The following is a 26,203-nucleotide window of genomic DNA, read 5'->3' on the forward strand; positions in this document are numbered from 1 at the left end:
GCATATGTTTCCAGAGTGCTGTATCCATAGTCTGCGGCACAGCGGCGCTGCATCACCCCTCCTGCCTGTGTAGGATTGTCCTCCACCCCCAACACCAACCCACAGCAACCTGATACCGGAGACGAGCGGTCCAGACAAGCCTGCAAACGAGGCGTTCCCAGCCGCCCTGTCTGTCTGTCTGCCCAGCGGAGCTCCGAGACCGTCAATGCCAAACGCCGCCGACTGCCTCGGGGAGGATCGCACCGAGAGACATCCATCCCCTCAACCGCGTCGTCTGCCAGATCGGGAGTAATGATCTCACCCTGTAGGAAACCAGAAAAGCTCACTGTAGGCGCCGTTGACTTGTGAATATTTTCCCTACATCGGAGATCGTGAAATGAGACGGGACCTGGGGAACTAACTGGCTAGCTTTTAGGCTAACGTCGGTTAGCTTCGTCCTAACCTACCGAGCTAATTGCCTACGGTTTAAAAGCTGAATCCCCTCCTGTTTTTTGTAAAAGTGGGGTATCTTTCCAAGTCTACACCCTGGATGCTGTGTAGTAACAGTTAACAGTTGTGTGGTGGTTATTACTGCGTTATTCACCCTCTTTGCCTAAGTTTTCCTGCACCAGACAGTCGCCCTGGGCAGCTAGCATGTTAGCTCGCAGAGATGGACGTTGTTACCAGGCTAGTTGTGGATGGATGATCATCCAAACAAGTTAGCCACTCGGTTTATTAGTCCAGCTCATGAAGGAGTTTAAAGGAGGACTAACTCAACTTTTAGTGACAGTCAACAGTAGTTATTAAACCGCCGACCCCCCCAACACAACAGCGCCTCTTTTACGCACAGTTTCTCGATGTGCTCCATGCCTGAGGGGTCAGTTCAAGTTATTGAGCTGACGTGAGGAAAATACAGGGGGTAGAAAAAGAAGTGCAAAGGAAAGGAGGAAAAGGAGAAGTACATCAAGATTTGGAGAAGCTCCAGCAACGAGACCAAAGTCGATGAACACTGTCATGGCTGTGGGCCGAATCACGATGAAATCACTCGCTAAATTTGGGTTCTGCCTGACGATTCTCCTCACTTCTGTGGCTGGTAAGTGCCTTTTTACTGAATTGATTTCTTTAAGAATGAGGGGAAAATGTGTTCCTCATGAATATTTGATGCCTTTTCTTTTTGGTGCTGCCGTTTTGTTGCAGATGTTGCAGGAAAATGCAAGCCAAATCGTGCTTTTTTTTGGGGTTAGGGCGGCTATTTGTGGGATTATTTTGTCATTTTAACTCAGATAATCTGCCACACAGACATTTTCTAAATCACCACATCGTCTCTGTGTGTTTGCCTGTCTGGCACACCAGCCAGCCTGTCTATCCCTAATCTTTCCTCCCCATCTTCCTGTCTGCCTGGAGTGATCTGTGAAGCCAATCTGAGTGTAGCAAAAGCAAATCTTTACAGATACCTCCTCCTGAACAGAGCAGCGAAAGCAACCCCTTAGCTCCATTTAATCATTCTGTGTACAAAGGCCTGGAAAAACACTGCCAAACATACCGCAGTCCTTGTCTGCCAAGTTGTGCCCCCTGTTCAAGACTTTTGGGCTGAAGCCAGGCTTCTGTGAGACCTTGAGGATGATAAGATAGTAGCTGGGCTGCATGAGAGGAGGGGGAGAGGCAGGAATGTGTGGGAAGACGGTAAAAGGTATCTTTGGAGATGGGTAATTTAGCTGGATTGTTGTTGGAAAATAGCTGTTTTTGTTGCTGGGATTGCTCATGTGACGCTGCAGCTGAGTGCATGTGTGTGAATGTGTGTTACAGCTTCTAAATAACAATGTTTGATGTCGTTCCTGTGATTCAGCTGAAGCAGAAACTGAGACTAATAGGAGCTTTCGCGGAGAGGAGTGTGTGCTTGTCTTTATTACTTAAAAGTGGTCGTGCAGTCTTTGCTCCCATTTGCATTTACATTTGCATTAACAGACAAGTGGTAGTCTGAGTGTTTTTTAATTTGCGCTTCCTTAAAATAGACTGCGAGTGTAATTACTGCAAAGCAGACATCCTCTGATTATACACAAACAAACAGAAGAGGAAGGCTTCCTGGTGGAGTTTGGTGCGGCGAGCGTGGAGTTGATAAGGTCAGAAGGAGAGGTGATTCAGCAGAGAGAGCAGGACACGGAGTATCTTTTGGAGGGATGAGTTGTCAGGTTGTGACGTAGCATCGGAGCAGGAGGGGTGGAGGGTGAAAGAGTGCGGTTTTCATCCCCTGCCTTAATATTCAGCATCATTCCAGCACACAAAAGATCTCTCATCACGAGGAAATATCGTCACTCACCTTTATGAGACCTGACATTCAAATTAGAATTCCCCCAGAGCGCTTTAACGGCTTCACCGACTGTCAGCGGATTGACAGATTCACTCAATAATCAGTACAAGAACGATTAATGGATACTTATATGCACGCGTGCCATGTAAACAGCCAATAAATTTAAATTGTTGCTCCGTGCGAAATTAATTAGAGCAGCAGTCAGACTTTGTTGGCGTAATGGCTGTAAAGAGACAGGAGACAAACCGCTTGCTCTGTCTGAGCTGCTCCATGAATGGAAGAGGGGAAAAAAAGATCCCTTAGTGCTCATTTCTAAAGATGATACTTGTAATGATGATGATGTGAGGAAGCAAAAGGATAATTGTCCAGGAAGGTGTGTTAGTCATCTCTTTGACCCAACACCTTTCCCTTTGCTCTCTTTGTCTCACTAATTCCTCCCATCATCCCTTCCTCCCAGCTCGCTTATTATATCCGCTAATTTCTTTTTTCGCAGTCGTTTCCTTCCACCTGTTTGGAGCTCGGGTCGTTTTTTCTGCTCCGTGTCCCCTGTGACTAATCAGTGTGTGGGTGTGCGCTGCTGGTTTCGAAAAATCTGGCAACACCGGCTACCTGCAGCGTGACCACAGGTGTTCTTCAACATTAGGACGACTTTAGCTCAAATTCCTCCTGAGTGAAGATCAGCTTGGAGCATGATGTATGCCACAACCTACATTCATGCCTGTTTTTTTTTTTACAGTGGTCCCAGGTAAGCCGGGGGTTTGAGGGCTCCAAAGAGGATTAGAGCACAAGTATTATACCAAAGCATAATAAAAGGGCTGCTCATTTGCTCCGCTTGTCCAAACTCTGAAGCCGTGTCTCGTGGGCTGCATACTGCGGCGTTGACAGGGCCTACTGTTCCCCCAACCGGGCTGTGGCGATCCAGCTTTCCGGGGACTCTTGAAGCTGTCGGGTCTGTGGTCACGTCGGTGGCTCAACAGAAAGTAAAGTTATGGCTGGATGATTGCAGAATCAGACTGCGAGTGTGTTCGGTTACATTTATACCTGTAAAATACAGCGAGCAAGGTGCAGCTCTGGAATTTTATCAGAGATATTATGACAAAGATGCTCAGAGAAACTTGAATGCTGAGTACATGTTCAAGAGTTTTCCAGCACTGCCTGCACAGATATGAGCACACTGACTTCTAATGATTGTTGGAAGTGCTGTACAAGTTAAGTTCTCTTTAAAGCAGGCTGAAAAAGTACAGTAATTGATTGCCTTACAGATATTTTGGCACTAAAGTACAAGAAAGCAGCAGAAAAATTAAGTCAAAGGAACAATTTTTGTACTTTATGACATCAATGTGTGCACTGTGTTAATAGCAACAATTATCCCGAGAGCCGAGGGGCTCCTTCGCTAAACTGCATCCCTGTTTACTCTCAAGCTAACTGTGCTGAATGTGCATCCCAGCCTGCATCTCTCTGGAGGTAAACACAAGGACAGTAAATGGGTTAAAGTGGCTTGTAAAACGTTTAAATCTTCTGCAAAGCTGCAAGGCAACCAGTGTGTAAAAGCAAAAAATAGAGGTAATATAAAGATGAAGCCAACCATTTGGTGTTTGTGCGATCTAGACGGGAATAAAAGGAAGTGGTTTCCCAGTCTGAAGGATTCAAAAAGCACAGACTGCGCCCACTTTGATGCCATAATATTTAGCACTCAGTCAGCGTTATTATTTTGTGAGAAGAGATGACACCGACTGCGGCTGGAAACGGACCAATGAGGGTGCTGAGAGGCCATTTGGGCTCTAATACAGCAACCCTCATACTCTATTAGATAGATGAAAAAAAGAAAATCAATGTCTCTGGCTCTTAGTATCTTGGTTTGTGCTCTGCGTAGATGTAAAAGCAGAAGCGGTGATACAATAGAGCAGTGTTCAGACGACCTTCTGGTTTGGCAAAAAGAAGAAATTAGTGGATGTTTTAGAAAACAAAAGGTGCAGCCTTGAGATGGTAACTCAGAGTGACAGCGTATGATTAACACGAAGCATTCTCCTTGACCAGCAGAGACAATAAGTCTAGAGCGCGCAAAAAATGTTACTTAGAGTATGGATGATTGCTCCGGATGGTTTGGATTTTCTTTAATCGAGGGAGACTTGTTCACAACTGCGCAGCTTTAAGGTGATATTGATCCTGTGTTTATTCTCCCGGCACCTGGGATGTCACATCTTTAAGTGTTGCTCTGCCTGTGTTGTTGTCCCCTTTATGCCGTGTATATCTCAGAGCGAATGTGTTTCGAGCGGAGTGCATTTGCTGGATCTCGGTGTTTCAAGCGATCACTGATGAAAGGTGCAGGTTTCAGGCAAATTGTGAGCTGACAGCGTTTTCTGTGAGAAACCAGAACACAGATCAGGGGAGCAAAAGATTGCTGTGGGGGTTGGTAAATATAGTCCTGGGAAAGAAGTTAGAATCAGTATTTTTGATCTTTTTCTGCTTGTAAATAAAGCAAAGATTCACATTTCTTAAACTGACATCAGAAACAGCAGTTAGCGCTCACACACCAGGTGAAAACCCCAGCATACCAGACAGCCATAGGCGTCCAGTGACAACTCCAGACTCCAGGATGTATATGCTAAATTAGCCTGTCAAGCTACTCCACAGCCTTCAGAACCTGTAATAGCTGTTCCTGTCTATGACAAGGATAAGATGTGGTTACAAACAAAGACTATATTCAGGAGCTGCCTCAGTCTGAACTTTTGCTTGTTCATAAATAATCTGAGATTATCCCCCCTGCAGAGTGATGGCAAACACCACTTTGGTCATCTGTGTTTTCATCACATATTCAGGAAAGTAAAGGTATAAAAGACGAGGAGGGAGGGAAGGAGGGATGGAGGGAGGGGGTGAATTTTGGTATAAATGCATCGTGGTCAATAATGGAGGCCTCTAAGCTTTGAGGGTAGCATAAGCCCCAGGATTAGCATAACTGTACCAGACCCAGACAGACACAGGCTGAGCGCTGGTGTTTTTGAGGGAGGGGGGTGGGCAGTCCCGAGGCAACAGATGGGGCAGATTAAAGCCCACCACAAACCAACCAACCAACCAACCAACCAACCAACCAGACCCCCCTTTCTTCTCCTCTGTGCCCACCGACATCTTTAACTCCAGGAGAGGAGTTGGGAAATTGGGGGTGTCAGCAGAATGGGACCCTGAAAGGCGTGCACCCTACCTCAGCAACAAGCGTGTCATGGATGATGTGACATTATTGGTTTTATAATAAAAGATCGAAGACTTCTTGTGAGTTATGTGATGAAACCACCAGACAGTGGTCGTAGGGTGTTTGAAAGACGTCTTTTTACCATTAAATAGGCCTGGGATGATTGTCAATTAATGAAGTAATCGTTCAATAAATGAAATTAACTCATTTGTTTTGCAAGCCTCATTGTATCGCCATGTGCATGCGTGTTTGTTTTTTGTAGTTTTGGAAGAAGCTGATGAAGCTGATGAGGATGATGAAGCCTCATGGATGAGAGGAGTAATGTCTTCACAATCTCTGAACAGTCCAGTCGCCTCAGTTTGTAGCATTTAGAATAACTGAGTAGAGCTGAAACGATTCCTCGAATGATTCGAGGTACTCGATTACATAAAATTACTCGAGTAATTTTCTCTGCCTCGAGGAATCGTTTAATTTTTAAAAAGATCAAAGAGTGGTATTTCAAATAGAGCTGAGGCCATATTAAGAGAGTTTTCAGACCCCTCAAGCTACCTCTTATACAAAATAGCAACTAGCAACAAATCCAGCTTCTTTTCTGGAGTTTGGAGACTAATGGGTCATTCTACGAAATGGGTGCCATTTGGGTCCACAACATTTGAGATGTATGAGGCACAAAAAATGTGTCAAAGTGTGTTTACAAATTTTGGAGCTACCAAAGCAAGTGCTCTTATTGACATGCTGTATCAGAAAATTCAATTTCTTAAAGAGAAAAATTTTCATTAGAAAAATAACTGCTTTTTAACTTAACAAAAATGTATTCTATCCGATTACTCGATTAATCGATGGGATTTTCAGTAGAATACTCGAATACTAAAATATTCGATAGCTGCAGCCCTATAACTGAGCTGGATACGTGAGAATTTACATGGACATAGAGAGTGTTTTTTAAAGTTAAAGTGCAATTTTCGACTGAGAGCCCATTTTATTTTTGCTGTTTAAATTTTTGTATATCTGAAAGTTATTGATATTCCAACTACATGAGTAAAAAATACTCATGAGATATAAAAGTTTATTGTTTTTGAAATGGTGTATTGCATTATTATGAAGATTTGGTCTCAAAATAATATTGTCAATGATAAAAAACTGAGAGATCTGTGAGGAACTGCCCCAAAAAACATGAACAAGAACTAAAGACAAGTATGTTATATTAAGGGGTGAGGTCTATTTGACTAATTAGCAAGTAGTTCATCTTTACTGAGGTGTGCATCCAACACCTTAACGTCCTGATAACTGTCTGCACAAAGTCTGCAAAGGCCTCACACTGCAGCCCCCAAAGCGAGCACTTCTTGAATACTTCAGTGGATGTGAACAGGGCACGCATGTCTGCAGAGGAGATGCTGTGTGCACTAGTGCATCAAGCACGTTTTAGCCTTTAGCCAGCGGAGCACTCCAGCCCCTTCCACCCTCTATTTTCCTGTCTCTAATCTTGAACTCAGAACCAGTTGTGGAGAGAAAACAGCCGCCACATCAGCTGCATTCTGACTTTTAATCAAGTCTCAGACCGCCGTGTCTTACATCTCTCCAATGGGCCTTGGCAGTGAGGAAGGAGAGAGCCAGATTAGATCGCTGTTGTTTTTTAGCACAGAGGCTGAGGGGCTGAGGGGACGGGGGTAGTCCAAGAGTTGGGAGGGGGGTGGGAGGGTGCACCGAAGGCCAATTGGGGGAGGAGGGGGGAGAGATTAGCAAATAACTGGGCCATGGGTAAACACTCAGCAGTGCTGGGGATTCATCCAATGAGCATGCTCAGAGCAGAAACTACTCCAGAGCCTTTTGATATGACTACCCTCTCCCTCTCTGATCTGACTCGCTCCACTGGCCTTGCCTGCATACTCTGACCCACAATCCAATACTGCAGTGGAAAGCCAAGATCACACAGAGCAGAACCTGGGACAGAGCCTGCCACGGCCAATCAGAGATACACAGAGAGATTGGCATCCAACCAGAAAGACCTAGAAGAAAGACAGAATTCAGTCAAAGAACCAACCGCGACTGTGCGGGGCGACAGACAAACCAATGAAATGTGTCGACAAGAGTGCCCCCGTGGCTTGGACTGCAAATGAGCAAAAACCTGCTTTGCTTTTTTTCTCTCTCTGCTCCCTCTTTTGTATGCTGAGCTGCTAAATCCAATAAATGTAATTCAGAATCTTGAGAAACTTGTTTATAAAGGGGGTATTGCTTTTTGCTGTTTTGTCAGAGCAACAGAAAAGCTCTGAAATGGCATAAGCAAACACAACATGAAAACCTAATATCAGTTTCTGGATTCAAGTCCAGCTTTTTATCTGTGTTTTCAGTTTCTCATGCCCCTGAGCTCTCCTACACCCAGCATCATTATAGGGGATTTCATTTCATAGCCTTGAATTATGGTGAAAATGTTAATAATTAATGTCAGAGGCATAGAGTATCTTCCCCAGCTTTGGGAGAAAGACAGAAGATACTCTGCTCTATGGATTTTTCTTGCGCACAAGGTCAGCGGGCTGGGTTTGACCGTCTCAGGGTGTTGTCACAAACGCACCGCTTCCTACTATTGTTCTTGAACGTTTCTCGTCTTTTCCCAAGAGTTTCTTCGCTGCTGTTCTTGTCCTCGCAGCCGTCGGCCTCTCCCCTCGATTTCTGGTAATTAGAACGGAAGCGCATTAAAAGGCAGAAAAGATCATTGTTGGGGCTGTCATGTGGTTTAGCCTTTAGCCTAGATTTTGATTTTTTTTTTTTACCAACTTCTCACTCTATCATTGTTTTGAATTATGCAGCCATCATTTCACACCATAACCTCTGACCTTGTGACCTCTAGTGGAAGATGTTGTATAAGAGTCTAATATTTCCAGTAAATGGATATCTTGTCTTGAAGGTGTGCTGATGTTTAATCTGACGTTCCTGCAGACTAAAGTACACTCTGTGAAATTCCTCCGGTTATTTCTCTCTGCACTCTTCTGTTAACATGTCCTCCAGAAGAAAAGACTGCTTTACGAACTGAGAGTTAAATACAGAGAACTCATAAAAGCTCCCAGATAAGAGCCTGAATAGAGGAGAGAAACGCAGCTTTAGACCAGACGTGTTTGCTTTTCATTTACATGGACGTTAATATTACAATTATTTGAAAGGAATGAGAGTTTTTTTGTAAGCTCTTCTCATATTCAACCTAATATTTGCCAGACTCTAAAAGATGAGAGCTTGATCCTCTCCTTCTTTCTTTCTGTGCCCTCGATAGAAAAGTGGTGAAATATAAATGAGTGTCTGCCAATTATGTCTTCTGGTTTAAAGGGACGGTGTTAATTTGGAGAACTCCTTCTTTTCTCTGATTAGTTATTGGTAGGGATGCACCGATCCAACTTTTCTGCTCTTTAAACCATTACTTGGGCTGTGGGTATCGACCTGTAAGGATACCAATCCAATACCGGTGTTAAATTATAACCTGCATGCTCTACTGCAGGATAAGACTGGAAGAAAGTTAAAATTTATTTAAATGATAACATATGGAAATGTTTACCAGTAGTTTAGTAAAAACAAAGCTTCAGGATGAACAAAAATGACTATGTAGACTGGTAATACTGCAAAAAACAAACAAAGTGCATCTGAAGTAACAATGCGAATCAAGTAGCAAACAGCGCCGGTAAAAAGTAAAGGTACAGTCACATTTAAAGGAGGCTCATCCTCTCTGTTAGGACTCGTCAGCTCATTGAAATTCCGTTTTCTTATCAAAATGAAAATTCCTCCACATATTTAACCCTACTGCGAACTCTTTTCCCACTCTGCGTGCACACAGCGTGCTTCCCCCTGTAGGCAAAGACGGTCCCACAGAACAGTAGGCAGCAAAGGCCCACAGGTTGAGGGCAGCCGAGGCCCACGGTAGGCCAGGGTTGATAGCTTTATCTGCGGATGGGAGCAGAGGAGGAAAGTTGGCGCGGTGCCCAGGAGCGCTACCACTCCATCGCGTCACCCTCTGCCCACACAGGCTAGCTTGACCTTGGGCAGGGCACAGTCACCCTCCTCCCTCCATAACAAACCCCCTCCCTTACCTCCCCATGCCTCTGTCTCCCCCCTGAGTGGAGGAAAGGGAGGAGTTGGGAGTAAGGGAAACAAACTGGCACATCATGTTTCCCTTATCTGAAATTACCCACGAAGCCAGCGGTGTACACAAACACACACACTGACTCTGGCTTTGACTATTTCTCTAAAAGGAGCTGAACACATCCAGGCTTTCCTTTATTCTCTGAACACACAATTTGACACCGACCACAGTTCAAAACTTTCGCTTTTGTTGAACTTCCATAGCAGATATTCTAACGATTGGATTTTCTTTTTGCACAACCACCTTTAAGTTTCTCTGAGCGTTTTTAATGAGCGTTGTTTCAAGCTCTAATGTCCACTTTTTCTCTCTGCCTCTGCATGTTTTTGTGTTTTGTCCTTCAGGCGAGGCTTTAAATTGGTTTTTCTATTGATCTTTGGCTCGTGAGAGGCAGCAGTCTTTGCAGGCAGACATTTTTATTTATTTTTTTCAGCTGTGGAATATTCTTCCTGTGCAGACAGCCGCAGCATCAATCTATCACTGTAACGCTTGCAGCAGACAATAAGTGTCTGTTTCTGTATGAGGTTGAAATCAGGGGTTTTCACGTGCATAACACTGAGAACTGTTGCCTTAATGAGCATATTGGAAGTATTTCTGTTGGAAACTGATGAAGAGATGCCATGAAATGACATAAATTAACGAGGCAGTCTAGTACTTCCTTCGTCCTCATTAATGCACCCTCAGAAACTCTCACCAATTCAGAGTTTTATGTCTTCGCCTCCTTTCGTCAAACTAACCAATTCACTTTGTTGCCACCACAAGCCGAAAATGTGATTCAACTCAGCCCCCGTTTCGTCTGCCTTCTTGCAGCGGCGCAGGGGGAGGAGCGGGAGTGTGCCTTCACGGACCAGCAGCAGCAGTGGGAGGTGGAGCGAGTGGCGGGGGGCGAAGGCCGGGTCTCCCCGGAGAACACCACTATCCGATGTGCCAAGGGCAGCCACTGTTTCGGCTTGTGGGAGAAGAGTCCTCCAGGCGAAGTGCGGCTCGTCAAACAAGGTACGACCTCAGAAACACTGTAGTGCACAGGTGTAGGAAGTGAATTCCACAAATATTTTGATAATTGATGCTTGAATTTCCCCTGTGACTGCGTCCACCTTTGAAGTGAGGTGTTTAGACTCTGAAGAGGCACTTGACAGACGGATTAAGTTGTCTTGTCTTGTAGGAGTGGAGGAAATGTCTCTGACAGCAATCAACAAATACAACTTACCTTTGCACCAATCAGTTATTACCATTTGTTAGCTTTGAAAAAAAGGAACTCTGGGTTTTGATTGACATCAACAAAAGTTTGCTGACCAAGCAGTCGATTGACCTGGGAAGTCTTATTGCTCTTTCGCTCTTTCTCTCTCTCAGGTTGTTGGACTCACCTAGGCGACCATCAGGGCTGCCAGGATGACCGCTGCGTCGTGACGAACCTTCCCCCGCAGATCCAGAACGGGACGTACCACTTCTGCTGCTGCGGCAGCGACATGTGCAACGTCAACTTCACCGAGAACTTCCCGACGCCCAGTCCGACCACGGCGCAACCAATCTGTAAGCACAAATGAGAACAACATGACAAACTATTCTTCTTTCTTTGTCTTTCTATGGGATTTGACGTTAGCCTGACTTAGCATTTTGAGAGGCTAATTGACCTCTTTTAATTTTAATCCAATGAGAAGAAACTTTTTGCCAACTATCTCTTATACAACCACGCTGATGGGGTGGAGGGGGGAATGAATGAATGACTAACAAAGCACACACAGGGAGAAAATAACAAACGTGCTCCCACACAGTTGTGAAACACAAAGCTATTAGCGGAGGAGAATGAAGGGATGTTTGATATCATCAGAGCTGTGGCACCTACACTTCTCGTAGCTACTTTCTCTTCCTCTGCCTCATCATTCGACACACGCCTCAGACCTGATTGCCTTCCATTATGAACCTTGACAATGAGGATGAATTGTTTCACCGGCAGATCGGCTTTTCTTGCATTTTCAGCGTCCTCGCCCAGTGGTGGGTACAGATTATATGCACTAAAGCGCTGTGAAAGTGGCTGATATTGAATTCCATACAAGCCCATCGGGGGATTTTTTTTCCCAGCAAGGTGTTAAACAAAGCAAACAGATGTATTGTTAGTTGTTCCTTCCTGTAAAGCCCGAGCTGTGAATGAAAGCTATGTGTGTGGTAGAAGGAGTAGAGCAAGGGGGAGGGGGGTGGCGGCGGCGGCGATGCCTCATCATCTCTCCTCTGCCCACACATAAACACAAACATACACTCTCCACCATCCATGTCGTCGCTCTGCATTCCACGGATTACAAGGCGTCTGCTCTATCTGTCTGTCTGCGGGCGTGCCGGTGACTGTTGCAGCAGGCAGATGGACGACGAGACAAAAGCAGGAGGGAAATAACGATTTTGGTGTTGGAGGATGGTTTAATTGATCGGAGGGGCAGGAGTTTGAGTTGTTTTATAACTTTAAATCCTCTTCCTGCTCCTCTGTAGATGGTCCTGACATGTCTAGACAGATTAGTGCCTGTGTTATGGGAAGTAGGAAATGGTTTGTGACTGTGGCTGGCTGAGTAAGCTTAAGCTGAGGCGCATGGGTGACGACATGCAGGTGGCAGGGATATGCTTGATCTTTTACTGCGGCAAGAGTAGAGGTGTCTCATTGCAAGAAAGTTTTAGATTTAATCTGTGAAGTCATTTTTTTCACAGGAGAGTTTTCTACTAACTAGAGCTGAAACTATTCCTCGAATAATTCGAGGTACTCGATTTAAAAAAATACTCGAGTAATTTTCTCTGCCTCGAGAAATCGTTTGATTTTAAGAAAGATCAAAGAGTGGTATTTCAAATAGAGCTGAGGCCATATTAAGAGAGTTTTCAGACCCTTCAAGCTACCTCTTATACAAAATAGCAACTAGCAACAAATCTAGCTTCTTTTCTGGAGTTTAGAGACTAATGGGTCATTCTATGAAATGGGTGCCATTTGGGTCCGCAACATTTGATGAGATGTACAAGGCACAAAAAATGTGTCAAAGTGTGTTTACAAATTTTGGAGCTACCAAAGCAAGTGTTCTTACTGACATACTGTATCAGAAAATTCTATTTCTTAAAGAGAAAAATTTCAATTGAAAAATAACTGCTCTTGTATTTAATGTATTTTATCTGATTACTCGATTAATCGATTAATGGTTGGGATTTTCAGTAGAATACTCGAATACTAAAATATTCAATAGCTACAGTCCTACTACTAACGAGCTAAAGCTATGTTTACCTTTGATTTTCTCAACAACACACACTCTACGTCCCCTTAAGGTCCTGTAAAAACAGACTTAATCCCAACCTCTCCATTTAACTGATGGATAAACAAACAAATAAAAGGCTAGTTAGCGTTATGAGTGAGATGTTTGAAGGCTACTTTAAGCAGCCGCTCTGTGTGTGTTTATACATTTGAGCCTGAGCGTCTGTGTTTGCCTGATCGCTTCCTGTGCAGCCCGCTTGTTGATCATGAACCCACTGACCCCACCGTTCGAACAGCCTTGCCAACCCCCCGTGTGTGTATATGTTTATGTGTGTTCATGCCACTGTGTCAGTCAAAGCTATCCTAAGGCTGTTGAAGCCATCAATTATTTATAAAGGTGGAGTCTCGCAGCAGCAGCAGCAGCGTGTTGACTGACGTAGAGGATGTAGAGTTGTTGTTTTACTGGTGTAGCTCTGGACTTTGGGAGAACAGCGGAGGAGGAAAGAAGTGTTATGTTAAAGCTGTGTGTGTTTTTTCTCCTGAGTAGCACTTAAAGCTGATGCAGCTTCATTAATCACAAACCCCGGACAGCTAAAACTGCAGCTTCCTCAGCTAACCGCTCCTACCTTCCATCTGACTCTCTGTTTTTACATATTTTCTCCCTCCATTCACTTCCCACACATCCTTTTTCTTTTTCTTTTTTCCTCGCCGCACCGCTTTTTCCAGTCTGTTGACCATGCTTCATGGTTGTTTGGCTTAATTGATGTTTTTTCTTTCCCTCCTTTTTTTTCCTTCACGCGCTTCACAGCATGTGTGGCTGAAGACATTTCCGATGTTTGTGTGTAAGTTAGGCATTGTTGACGTGGTAGCGGGATAACAAACGTGCTGTGTGTCCACTTAACGGATTATTCAAACTCTTACAAAATGTTAAAGCTGTGAAATGTCTGATTGTTGTGCTAAATATGAAGAATGAATTCTCACAGACAGACGGCACGATGTCTTTCATTAAACAGTGTACAAACCAAACAACAGGCTGGTTGTTGATGTGAAAGAGATGAATCTGTTGTGTCGTGTGGTTTGTTTTCACCAAGTTCAAACAAGAAGTAATGAGCATTTTCACATCTTTTTCAACATTTTATAAACTTACTTCTGCTCTATTTGCTAAGACTAAATGCAGACAAGTTGAAGCTTTCAAGGTAATCCATGCACCGTTGATGCTAATTTCCACTCTCCTCCATTTTTTCTCCACAAAAGCTCATTATCTCGGCAAAAAACAACATAACACACGCATAAATCAACACTCCACTCCCTTTTCCTATCTATTGTCTTATGTTGCATCAGGTTTAACAGGTATCCCTCATCAACGAAAACTCAGGGTGTCATCTCCATCCTTCCCATCCTTCCTCCACAGCTCTCTCCTCACAAATCAAAGCCCCCGAGCAAGGCGCTCGACTCTTCCCACGTAAAGGTTGCACTCTAATTTGTACTTTTTGTTTTTGATGTCCCCCACCCCGCTCCTCCTTCCTGTAGACTCTCGCACACTGGGCTACAAAGAGACGGTAATTATCACCCTGGCAACAGTCTCCATGCTGGCCATGCTCGCTGTCGCAGCCTTCTTTGGTTACCGCAAGATGCACGGTGAGTTACCATGGCGCCACGCTGCGAGGACGAGCAGGGAACATTTATTATTCAAGGCCGTTCTTTTTCAGTGTTTTTGGTTGAGTTTCAATTAATTTCGTAAAAGGGATAAAGGGATGATCTTCCTGGTAAATGCATGTGCATGTTTGGCATTTAACTAAGCTGTGTGTGTGTTTGTGTGTGTGTGTTCACAGGAGATGGTAAGCAGGGTCTGCACAACCTGAATATGATGGAGGCTGCTGGCTCTGAGAGCTCCTTGGACCTGGACAATCTGAAGCTGCTGGAGGTCAGTGTCCTCCAGCGTGCGTCTGTTCATCTCTTGTGAATCATAATCGTCAAGTTTGTGAGGAAAGAAAGATGCGTGGAGTTAATCTGACTTATCAAACTGACAAAGGCCCTATGTGTGGCGTTAGTTCTCCCTGAAAACAGTGGTGAGGTATGACTCACTGCGTTTCTTACACCCCAAATTCTGCACATTTCTGGAAAAGATGAAAGCTGGTATGATTGTTTGAGACATGCAGTGCTCATGCAGACTTCAGCGTGTCTGTTTGTGTGTGTGTGTGGGACGCAGGGAAAGAAAACAAGAGTCAGAAAAAGAAAGGAGAAACCAAAAGCATGGAGGCGAAAATACACCCAAAATACATCAACGTGTACGGTTACGTTTGTCGTTTCAATGTGACCTGTATCATCGGATGGCGGCGGGACGCATTCAGTGACAGGTCACAGAAATAGGATTTTGCTTACACTGACACCAGATCCCAACAACCTGATACGGATGGGAAGCTTACATTGTGATGGGAAGTCAATGGCGTCTGGATGATACACAGAGAGGAGGGGGAAGCAACGCAGCGACAAACACAATTTAACTTTTATAGAACTTTGTTATCTTTACGAGTTTCAAGGGAATTAAAATTGAACGACAAACTGCGAAAGCACCAGAAAATGTTATCAGCGGTTTTCACAGATTAAACTTTTCTCCCCACTCGCTTGTACTTTCATAACTGTGACGATGAGTGAAAGTAACTTTGCACTCACCACCTCGGTTTTAAAAACACAGGCGCGCATTAGGGCAGGCAGAGCACGCCTGAAAAGGCTTTTAATATTACCTATTTAGACTATTACTCCTACCCAGAATGCTCTTCATTATGAGGGTGGAACACAATTTCCATTTTAGCTCTCTGACTCAGTGTTAAAGGTTGTTTTTTGTGGGTTTAATTTTCTGCAATGCACCAAAACAAAGCACTGAGTCGTTTCTGTGAAGCGTATTTCTAATCTCGTCCGGTTTGGGGAAAAATGTTAACAGACTTTTTTCAGCTGGAAGGCAGAACAGAACAGAACAGGTGGAAGTGTTTTTAAAAAGTTTCATTAAATAAAAATGATTTCAGGTGGATTTTTTTGCATGAAGCGTCCTGACACTTTCTTTACCCGATATTTCGACATGTGTTTTGTGCGTCACAGGCCGCAGTGAGATCTTTTCAAGCAGGAGCTGAATTCAGACCGCTGTCCTTGTGTCTTATCAAATGCAGGCGCACGTTCTTTCACATCAGGCTGCTCACCGAGGAGGGGGAAGGCAGTTATCCTTGCTCGCAGACAAAACAGGCCGGCTCTCTCTCAGTGTGTTTTATAGCGGGAGATAAATGTGTTCTGCAGACGTGGAGGTGGAAATGCACTCCTGGTTTTTTTGTCCCCGACTCTCAGGCAGATGACTTTTAAAGCAGAATATGTGGAGCTTAATGGCATGCTGTGCTCCGGTTAATTCAGGACTCTAATTGAATGATTTGGAGCTGACTTTAGGCCATTTTAACTGTTTGACCCTGCTGTTTGCCTGTAATTTAGTTAGCTTCCTATCTCTCTGCTTCCTGCCTGGCTGTCTTTATGTGTTTCCTCCACTCTTAAGGAGTCTGAAGATCTCTCTCTCTTCGCTTCTCATTATTCCCCTGATGTTTTTAAGTCTTGAACTAAAAGGTCTTGAATTACAACAAAATAACCCTTCAAACTGTTTCCTTTCAGCTGATTGGACGAGGCAGGTATGGTGCGGTGTACTGCGGCTCCCTGGATGAGCGACCTGTAGCGGTGAAGGTGTTCACCGCAGCCAACCGACAGAACTTCCTCAACGAATGCTCCATCTACCGGCTGCCGCTGCTGGAGCACGACAATATCGCACGGTTTGTGGCGGCTGACGAGCGGACAGGCCCAGAGGGGCGCACGGAGTACCTGCTGGTCATGGACTACTACCCACATGTGAGTCAAAGGGAGGAGGGGCTTTATCTCATAGATTTTTAAGCTTTAACACAAGAACTTCACCTTCTCCTGAATTTACATCTCCTTAAGAGGCTGCATGTTATTACTGAGGCTCTACAGGCTCATCTCTCCCACCTCCCTGTGCATCCTCGGGGTTGCTCGCCGCATACTCGTCTCAAAATGAAAGTATAATCCTTTCACCTTGCCTCAGCTCTCCTCACACGTGCAGCTGATGCAGCAAAAAAACACAAACTTTGACACTGACTGCTTTAGGCTGCCTCAAGGAACTCGCAGATATCGATGTGAATGTTCTTCAAAAATCGCCCTCAGCGCCTTAATCTCATCCAGCCTGCCTGTGAAAAAAAGAAGCCCATTGTGCATCATAACTCTTAATCTAATACACCTAGTCATGGAAACACAGTTCAAGCAGGGACAGGGAATTGAAATACATTATGCATTCGAGTAAATGATAATATCATTTATTCAGAATGAACAGTTATAATGCGATTTCTGTTGGTAGCGGATGCGTGAATTGCTTTATGATTGATTCTGATGAGAAAACATTAGGTGTGTGGGGAAGTTTGTGTGTTTTTGCGTCAAGGCCTGGCCGGTAATGGATTATGAAGGCTGATGGAGATAATAAGGGAAGGGCATTAATATTGTCAAGAATAATTGCTGCTGAAAAACAAGTGGAGTCGCTGATTTTTCTCCTCGGACTGCTTCGTTTTGACTCCGCGTTAGAGGCTGCTGCAGAAACGCAGAACACCGGGGAACTTGGAGGCAGTTATTGGGTGGTGATAAAATATTCTGAGAGTCAGTTTTATTGAGGAGCGCTGCCCTTTCTATGGAGGTCAAAGCACAAAGTCAGCCTTGTTATAAACGAGAGGATGAGATTTTTGCAGTACATCACTCCGCCTGACCTGTTTGGGTTTTGTAACTGATGAATTTACATTTTCTAAAACTCTGATTGGAGCTGCAGAGGAGGTTTTATTATATAGAAAATAAAAAATGATAATAAAAGGTGACTTCTTCTTTAACTTCCTTCCTCTGACTGTTTCCATCCCTCTTTCTCCCCCCCCCCTCCTTCTCCTCAGGGCTCCTTAAATCGCTACCTGAGCGTCCAGACCAACGACTGGGTCAGCAGCTGTCGGCTTGCTCACTCCGTCACCCGTGGCCTGGCGTACCTGCACACTGAGCTCTTTAAAGGAGGTGAGCCTCAGGGCACACACACACACACAGCTAATTACATAACCGCTCACAGTTTACCAAGGCAGCTACTTCCATCTGTTTCTGAGACGTAAACACGTACGAAGAATTGTGTCGCTAAAAAAGAGAAACTTGAGTCTAAGTGAATTCAGATCATGTGTGTGTGTTTGTGTGTGTTTAATGCTTCGAATGACCTGAACACTGCAGATCCACGTGGGTCTGTTTGGCTCAGAGCGCTTTGCATCCCTGCATTTTGACACATGTACACACACACACAGAGCGTGCACGCCCAGCCCAGCCACGAGTATTTATAGACTGGCCTCCAGCTAGCCTCAGAGAGAGTGAAAAAAACAGAGAGGGACAAAGTCAGAGGGGGGAAGGAGGAGACGTAGAGGAGAGATAGGGATTCAGATGACATGTGACTATCCCCGTGGCTCTATAAAGTCAGTCTTTGGAGGCCGATGTGACAGCCCCTGCCTCAGCCCCTGCCTCAGCCCCAGCCTCAGCGGTTGGACTCGTTCCGTTTTATCAGCACAGATACACATCAAACGGGCTCAGAAGTTCAAGAAGAATAGAAGTTTCTCTGTTAGGAACACGTGAGGAGCAGAAGCGGGGGTGTGTTTCTCCCTCCTGAAAGCCTGAAGTGACAGGAGAGAAAGAGAGGGCAGTGTGGAGCCGCTAACAGCACAGTCTCTCAGGCTTTGATAGAGTCGCCATCCTCCCCCACTTCTCCTGCACATCAACAACAAGCAGCAGATATCTGTGGTGACTGCCACAACTTCCTGAGTCCCTCTGCTTCACTGCGCCCCCTGCTGGACGCTGCAGTACTACAGGAGGCTCCTCTGATATGGTCTTAATCCCATTGTTGTAGATTAGATTAGAGGGTTTAGCTGTCTGTTGACAGTGCAGCTTGCTCTGGTGAACAAAGAGTAATGAAGGGGAATGACGAGCTATATGAAGGGATTTTCTGGATGTGATCACTCATTTGTAAATGCTACAGAAAGTATCCGAGTACACTGTGTCCAGGGAATTTAAAGAGCGCTGTACAGGCTTAAATTTTTAATGAAAGGTAAATTAGCCCAAATGTTTTATCTTGTGTTTTCCTCTCGTCCTCATTACAGACTTGTACAAGCCCGCGGTTTCCCACAGGGATCTGAACAGCCGGAACGTTCTCGTCAAGGCTGACGGCACGTGTGTCATCATCGATTTCGGCCTGTCCATGAAGCTGACAGGAAACAGGCCGGCGCGTCACGGGGAGGAGGAGAACGCTGCGATAAGTGAGGTCAGTTGTCAAGTCGACAAAAATCCTCTGAAATAAAAAAAAATAAAAAATAAAAAGTTCAAAACACAGATTAACGTTCTAGTGCAGAATGTTGTGCTGGAAGATTATTTTAAGAAAGATTAACATAAAATGAACAAAATCCAGTTTGTTGTCAAACAGTTGAGAGCTGCAGTTTGCTTTTCTCACGATGGGCTAATCCGCTGCTTAATTTATGCATCCGTCTTGTCTCAGTGGAGGTGAAATCAGAACATTTCATGAAAGAGCGGCTGTTTTAGGTGGATAGAGTGAAAATTGGCTTTGTGAAAATTGGATATTAAACTTGTTTCTAGGATCGTCTGGCATGAAAAACTCATTTTTATTCTTTGGCTTTTTATTAGGCCATTTTATTTTCTGTTATTCCCTTTTTTGTGTCTATTTGCTTTTAATTTTCAGTATGTTAAAGGTTAATCTTTCATTCATGTCACAGGCTTGAGAAGTCACTGTAGTAATGGCGAATTAATTGCATGTTTACTTTGAAAGAAATGCAATGATTGCCTCTATTTTCATATTTGATTGTTGCATTGATTCCCTGCAAAATCATGGTTACCAGATGTAAAACTCCACCTACCTCTACTTTTTCCTGAGTCCTATCACGTTTTTAAAGCACTTTTTGATTCAACTTGTAAGTTTAAAAACGCTGCCGTAAAAACAGTAATAGATTGGCACTCAAAAATGAATCCTTGGTGAAACAATGTAATATTTTCTTATCTTAAAGAAACCATGAAAAGCTCTTATCTGATGTCCTCACTGTGCAGGAAAAGATAAAAAGCCAGAAAACATTTTTCTGTGGAAATGCAGCGTCTAACTTTAGAGCATCATTCCTCACTGTGTCTGTTTCCCCCCCGTCTCACCTGCTTTCGTTTCCAGGTGGGAACGATTCGGTACATGGCTCCAGAGGTGCTGGAGGGAGCAGTAAACCTGAGGGACTGTGAGTCGGCGCTGAAGCAGGTGGATATGTACGCTCTGGGCCTGATCTACTGGGAGACCTTCATGAGATGCACCGACCTCTTCCCTGGTGAGACACACAGAAAGGAGAAGTTTGATGTGACAAAGCACAGAGGAGAATGCATTTATCACTGAGATGTTAGCTTCTATTATCCAGCACATTCATCAGCTTAATGGTTATTTCTACCACATGAAAGATTTCTACTTCCTTCCTCTTCCTCCCCTACCTCTAGGAGAGTCTGCGCCAGACTACCAGATGGCCTTTCAGGCGGAGGCAGGGAACCACCCGACGTTTGAGGACATGCAGGTCCTCGTATCCAGGGAGAAGCAACGGCCCAAATTCCCTGAGGCCTGGAAAGAGAACAGTTTGGTGCGTTTGTTTGTGTGGTAACGGAGCCAGGAATCTAATTATAACTCTAATAACAGGATTAATAATGTCAGCAGATTGTGAGAGATGTCACTGAAACAGCAGTAAATTTGAATTATCAGAGATTATTATTTATTTAGCAGAAGAAGAATCTTCTATAGTGCCAGGATGTTTCCTGCTGAGGAAAATCTCCCAGTCACAGAATTAAAGCAGCAGCATATGTTACGTGTCTAAAAGTAGACAGGACGTCAGTTTTTTTGCTTCAGGTTATAAACCACGTCTGGTGATGCCAGACTTTTTGGCATATTAATAAATAATTCATATCACCAATCTGTTTCCTGTTGGGCTTTTAAGTGGCCAAGCCATATTTAGGAGTGTATCATCAAACTTGAGTGCTCCCAAAATATCAGTCTGAGGATTTTATCTGATTGTCTGAGATTCTTGGTGTTATATATTTACACACAGCTTCTGTTTTAGTGTCAGTTTGTGCCAAACAACGCTGGAGCTAAATATTTGTACTCGACCTGTAATTGTGTTTTCAGTGAGAGCATTGGGAGAAATCCACGACATGTTTGCACGGCAGTCTGTGTTTATATTGTTTTTCTTGTCCCCAACAGGCGGTCCGCTCCCTGAAAGAGACGATGGAGGACTGCTGGGACCAGGATGCGGAGGCTCGTCTCACAGCGCAGTGTGCCGAAGAGCGCCTGGCGGAGCTGCTCCTCATATGGGACCGCTCCAAGTCTGTGAGCCCGACGCTGAACCCCATGTCCACGACGCTGCACAACGAGAGGTGGGCTTGAACATGAAACACGCAAACATAACTGTGATATGTTTGAGATTTTCTCTTAACAAGTCTGTTACATTCGCAGAAATCGCATGACGCCAAAGTCTGGCCCGTACGCAGATCATCCCTCAACTTACATCGAAGAGCATGATGGCGTAGCAAAGAACACGCAGGGTGACGCCACCAGCTCTGTGAGTGGTCGAGCAGGAGGTGGAACCGGAGAGAGGAACAGGAACTCCATCAACCAGGAGCGGCAGCAACAAGCCAACGCCCGCCTGCCCAGCCCAGAGGGCAGCAGCACCAGCATGGGCCTGAGAGGAAGCCCCTCAACCTCCACTACAACCACCACTATCATCTCGGAGTCCGAGGGCCCTATAGGGGTCGCCACAGTCCCAGTCTGCCTCCATCTCACCCAGGAAGACCTGGAAACTACAAAGCTGGACCCAAAAGAGGTGGACAAGAACCTGAAGGAGAGCTCAGACGAGAATCTGATGGAGCACTCGCAGAAGCAGTTCTGCTCTCCAGATCCGCTGAGCCCCGGCAGCTCCAGCCTTCTTTACCCTCTCATCAAGATGGCAACTGAGGCTACAGGCGCGTCAGACCCCGCAGCAGCAATGCCCTCCACCATCTTCCCTCTGCCCAAGCAGCAGAACCTGCCCAAGAGGCCGTCCAGTCTGCCCCTGCGCAACAAGCCCACCAAGAAGGAGTCTTCATCGTCTTCTCTCAGGTTCAAGTTTGGACGCTCGGGGAAGTCGAATCTGCGGCAGGTGGAGGGGCAAAAGATGAACATTGGTGTGGTAGTAGGCACAAACACAGCTGTGGAGGCTCATCGGGGGAACAGCACAAATAACACACCCATTCTACGAGACACACACGTCAACGGCAGCATCAACGGCGCTGTTAACGGTCACGCCGGCGCTGGGATCTCTTCCCTGACATCAGGCGGAGCGACAGGGTTCGGAGGATCCAGCATAACTCAGAACGGCTCTGGAGCCTTGAGGTCAGACGACAGCCGCCTGAGCCTGGGCGTCATTACGGCGAGCCCGGACGAACACGAACCGCTCCTGAGCCGTGAGCAGCCAGACCCTAGAGACACATCCTCGAGTGTCGCCGCGCTCCGCTCAGCCAGACCCAACACCAACAACAACAACAGCAACACGGGGCACGGGCAGGGGGACGGGGAGAGTGGGGGAGAGAGTGATGGAGGGGAGGAGGAAGGGAGCGGGGAAGGAGGGAGCAGGGAAACAACAGGGCCGCCAGGGGAGAGCTCGGGATCTGGCGTAGCTGACTCTCAGGGGGACGCTCCAGTTACCATGAGAGGGGAGGCTCTGCTCAGGCAGCCGAGGGCCCGCCGGCCTGAGAGACCCAACTCACTGGACCTGTCGTTCACCACGCAGGATCTGGCTTCATTCGGTGATTTTATGCACTGACACCTTACACTCCGAGAACTCCATTTCAGGCATTTATTCTTCTTTTTTTTTTATATCAAATTTAATCAAATGTGTAGCTTTAGAGCAGGGGTCTGCAACCTTCACTTTCATAGGAGCCATTTTTCCTCGCCTCACCTGGATTAAAGTTATTTAGAAGCCACAAAATCAACTTTATCTTCACAATACAGACAAAAAGTGTATAAATTTGAAACATATTAAAAATCTAGTGAATAATTAGCTAAACGAGAAGATTCTGTGTTTATAAAATTGTACATGTTATGTATCAGTTTTTTTATTTTCAACAAATTTGCAAATATTAAAAATTTAGAAAACAATGTGATATCATAAAGTTCATAAATAGGTAAGATATTTCAGTAAGTTTGTGATTATTTAAAAATAATAAATACAAAAAAAAACTGAAAATGCAAAATATTTTTAATTTTAAAACTGTTTTAAAATTTCATAAATTTACAAAAAAAAATATAAAAAACTGTTTTTTTTACAAACTTGCTCCATTTTAATTTATTTCAAAAATTTTGGGAAAAAATGCAGAAATTAAAAAAAAAAGAAATCTAAAAATTTGCAAAAAATCTTTACAAAAATTGGAATTTTTATTTCTCAATTTGCTAAAAGTTTATGAAAAAATAATTTCAAAAAGTTTAAAAAATAAATAAATATTGAGACAAATATTTATTTAATAATAAAATTATAAACAAAAACTCTTAATTTAATTAATTTTTTTTTCAAATCTATAGGGAGCCACAGGAAAGGAGTCAGAGAGCTGCATGAGGCTGCAGAGCCGCAGGTTGCAGACCCCTGCTTTAGAGGATTTGTTTTTTATTTATAAGACAAGAGTAGTCTTAAGAAATTGTACTGGTTGCATTGTGGGAAATGTAGCATCCAGCTTTTTTTGTAGCATGACTAGTGGCGAGACGTTAGCTGTGTGAAATTCTTAGTAGCTTGAGTGCCCCTCACATGATCTTTGCCCACAGTTGTAAAAACTTCCCTCAGGATTCTGATCATCCCTCCTCCTTCTTTTCCAGGCGAGGGCTTGGTGCAGCCAGACGGAGCCTTCGGCACGGGAGAGAAAATCAAGAAGCGAGTCAAAACGCCGTACTCCCTGAAGAAGTGGCGACCCACCACATGGGTCATCACCACAGACAGCAGGGGGCCGGAGGTCAACAACAACGGCTCCTCCCGCGGCCAGAGTCACAGTCAGAACCGACCCAAATCCAGCTCTGCTATCTTCCTGCGAGGAGGCAGCTTGGCCAGCGAGCCGAGCGATACGCACGTTTGAACTCCTGTCAAGACTTAAAAAAAAGAAAAGAAAACAATCGGGGAGCATTTTGTTTTGTCTATCGAGCTCTCTGCTCTGAATCAGCAAGAGGAAGCTATGGAGTGTCTTGTGAACAAACAGTCGAGTCTGATCGTGTACAGTAATTAGATCTGTCTCGCTCCTGTGTGTCTTTCTGATGATGGCATTGCTTTAAATGGAATCCAGCTATGCAGCATTCTCACCCGCTTCTGTTTCCATGTTTTTCTCTCCTTATCGTTTCATGTTTCATCCTCATGAGCATAGCAATCTTTTAAACGGATTTCTTTTTTCCCTATGTTGCACTTTGACAAATAAAATCAGTGTTTAGAAGTCCTGTCTGTTGCGACCCTGAGAAGTGGTCTCTAAACTTAAAAAAACGGCGATGAAAAACAATCAACACTTTGAGCAAACTTTGCTGTATCAAGCAACGTCCAAGAAAATGTTCTCTGTAAAAAGAATCGACGGTCTTAAAAGACAGAACAAACTACTTTTTTATTTCTTTGGTTTGTATGCAATACCTTATTTTGTCTTTTTGCTCACGTATCCATTTTGTATCATACTTTTTAATTGTGCAATAGGATGTAGCTTTTAGATGCTTTCAATGTTTTTATTGCTTCCATTACTTTATTCAATGTTTTAATCCTGTCATTATTTTGATATTTTAATCTCTGTTGCACTTATGAATAGTCACAATCGTTTCGTAAACAATCCACCCTTCACTTTCGCCCTGACTCGAGAGGAGAAAATGGACGACAATCCTCCGCTCTTTCCTTCTTCTCTGGACTATTTTTCGGGGCGCACAGACACTAACAATCAATCCCAGCTGACTGGAAAAAGTGGGACTCCTCTGCTTGCACAATTAAACCAGGAAAGGCTCAAACTCTGGGGTCTTCTCCCACTACAATCACCATAACCTAATCTACGGAGGGATCTGTTACAGTGGCAGACGCAATCACTGTACCACTATCACCTGACCTCACTGTGGACTGTGTTTATAGCTGTCTCTATGTCTCTGAAAGATCAGAAACACTATAGAAAGCCCAGATTCTGCTCTTTGAACTCTGCTGGAAATCAGAAACTAACCTGAAAAAGAAAAAAAAAAAAACCAAACCCTTCTGAAGCACGCTGGATATTATTTCTGCTTCTTGTCTCATCCCTTGATGTTCCAATGACTGATTCAGTGTGTGAGTGTGAGAGAGAAGGATGGCGCGCACAATGTGTTGTGTTTCTTTATGTCAGCGAGCATTAGCATTGTTGGGGCCTAGCACTGTACAGGCGTGCTGAAATGTCATTGTACTCATCCTGTATTTTCAGCGCTGCTTCAGGGCATATGAAAAGATCTCATTTATGTTTTTGTAATCTGTAATTTGTATGAAAAAAAGCATATGTATGTGTATTGCATTGATATTTGCATCATTTTTATGGAATTCTGTTTTGCATTCAATGGACATGGCCTTTTATTCCATTGCTATGCGTCTGCTCGGTACAGTTTCTGTAAACATTTTCGAGTCAATATGGAAGAAAAAATTCTCAATAAATGTATGAAATGATATAAATATATTGCTATATCTATTGACAGCTACTCACATTAGTTTTGCATGAGAAGTTATATTTAGCACCCTTTTGGCCCTGGTGAAGACTATAAAGGTGGATAAAAACTTACCTACTCCACCTTGAAGTAACATCCTGCTGCAATGCTGAATCTGTAAAAACAACACAAACAAATTGTGGGACATTAAAGAGCAGTTGTTGTGAGTTAGGCGTAAACTAGTCCCTTTAAACTGCAAATTTCCCATTTATGTTCCTCGGTTTTGTTTAATAAAACTTTTTATAACGTATTCAGGCAATTGAAAGTTGTGAGACACAGTAAATATGGTCAATTTTTTTTCATTTTCCCAAAATATGGGCAGCACGTCATGTTTACGGTGCTATTTCGAGAGCTAAGCTAGCTTATAACCTAGAAAATGGCACGTGCAGTGCTTTATCCCGTTTGTCAGTTTGGAATTGATAGAAATGTGTTAAAAACAGTCAAAATATTTATGTAACATTAGTAAACATTTTCAAGTCTCTCTAAAAACCCTCGTAATATGTTAAATTCGACACAAGAGGGAGACATTTCCCTCCTCTGCTTGTTTACCTCGCTGC

The 26,203-nt window shown here is 44.1% G+C and overlaps 1 protein-coding gene across 2 annotated transcripts; it reads left to right on the top strand.

Annotated features, from left to right (window-relative positions):
* Positions 1 to 25,614, top strand: LOC141785945 (bone morphogenetic protein receptor type-2-like). 2 transcript variants are annotated; one of them, XM_074664583.1, is made up of 13 exons: positions 1 to 1,072; positions 10,405 to 10,590; positions 10,945 to 11,124; positions 14,342 to 14,449; positions 14,644 to 14,735; positions 16,460 to 16,690; positions 17,785 to 17,899; positions 19,018 to 19,178; positions 20,085 to 20,232; positions 20,396 to 20,532; positions 21,147 to 21,319; positions 21,399 to 22,772; positions 23,787 to 23,921. In XM_074664583.1, exons 1-12 carry the CDS (start codon positions 982 to 984, stop codon positions 22,741 to 22,743), a joined length of 2,967 nt encoding a protein of 988 aa, XP_074520684.1. In that variant the 5' UTR covers positions 1 to 981; the 3' UTR covers positions 22,744 to 22,772; positions 23,787 to 23,921. The 2 variants fall into 2 exon arrangements, with proteins under 2 accessions (XP_074520684.1, XP_074520683.1); XM_074664582.1 differs by having other exon boundaries at positions 4 to 1,072; positions 21,399 to 22,726; positions 23,787 to 25,614.
* The last annotated feature ends 589 nt before the right edge of the window (positions 25,615 to 26,203 follow it).

This window comes from Halichoeres trimaculatus, unplaced genomic scaffold (genome assembly GCF_033239565.1).
Source record: "Halichoeres trimaculatus isolate MK-OKI-2021-1 unplaced genomic scaffold, fHalTri1.1 fHalTri1_scaffold_24, whole genome shotgun sequence".
NCBI classification, from domain to species: Eukaryota; Metazoa; Chordata; class Actinopteri; order Labriformes; family Labridae; genus Halichoeres; species Halichoeres trimaculatus.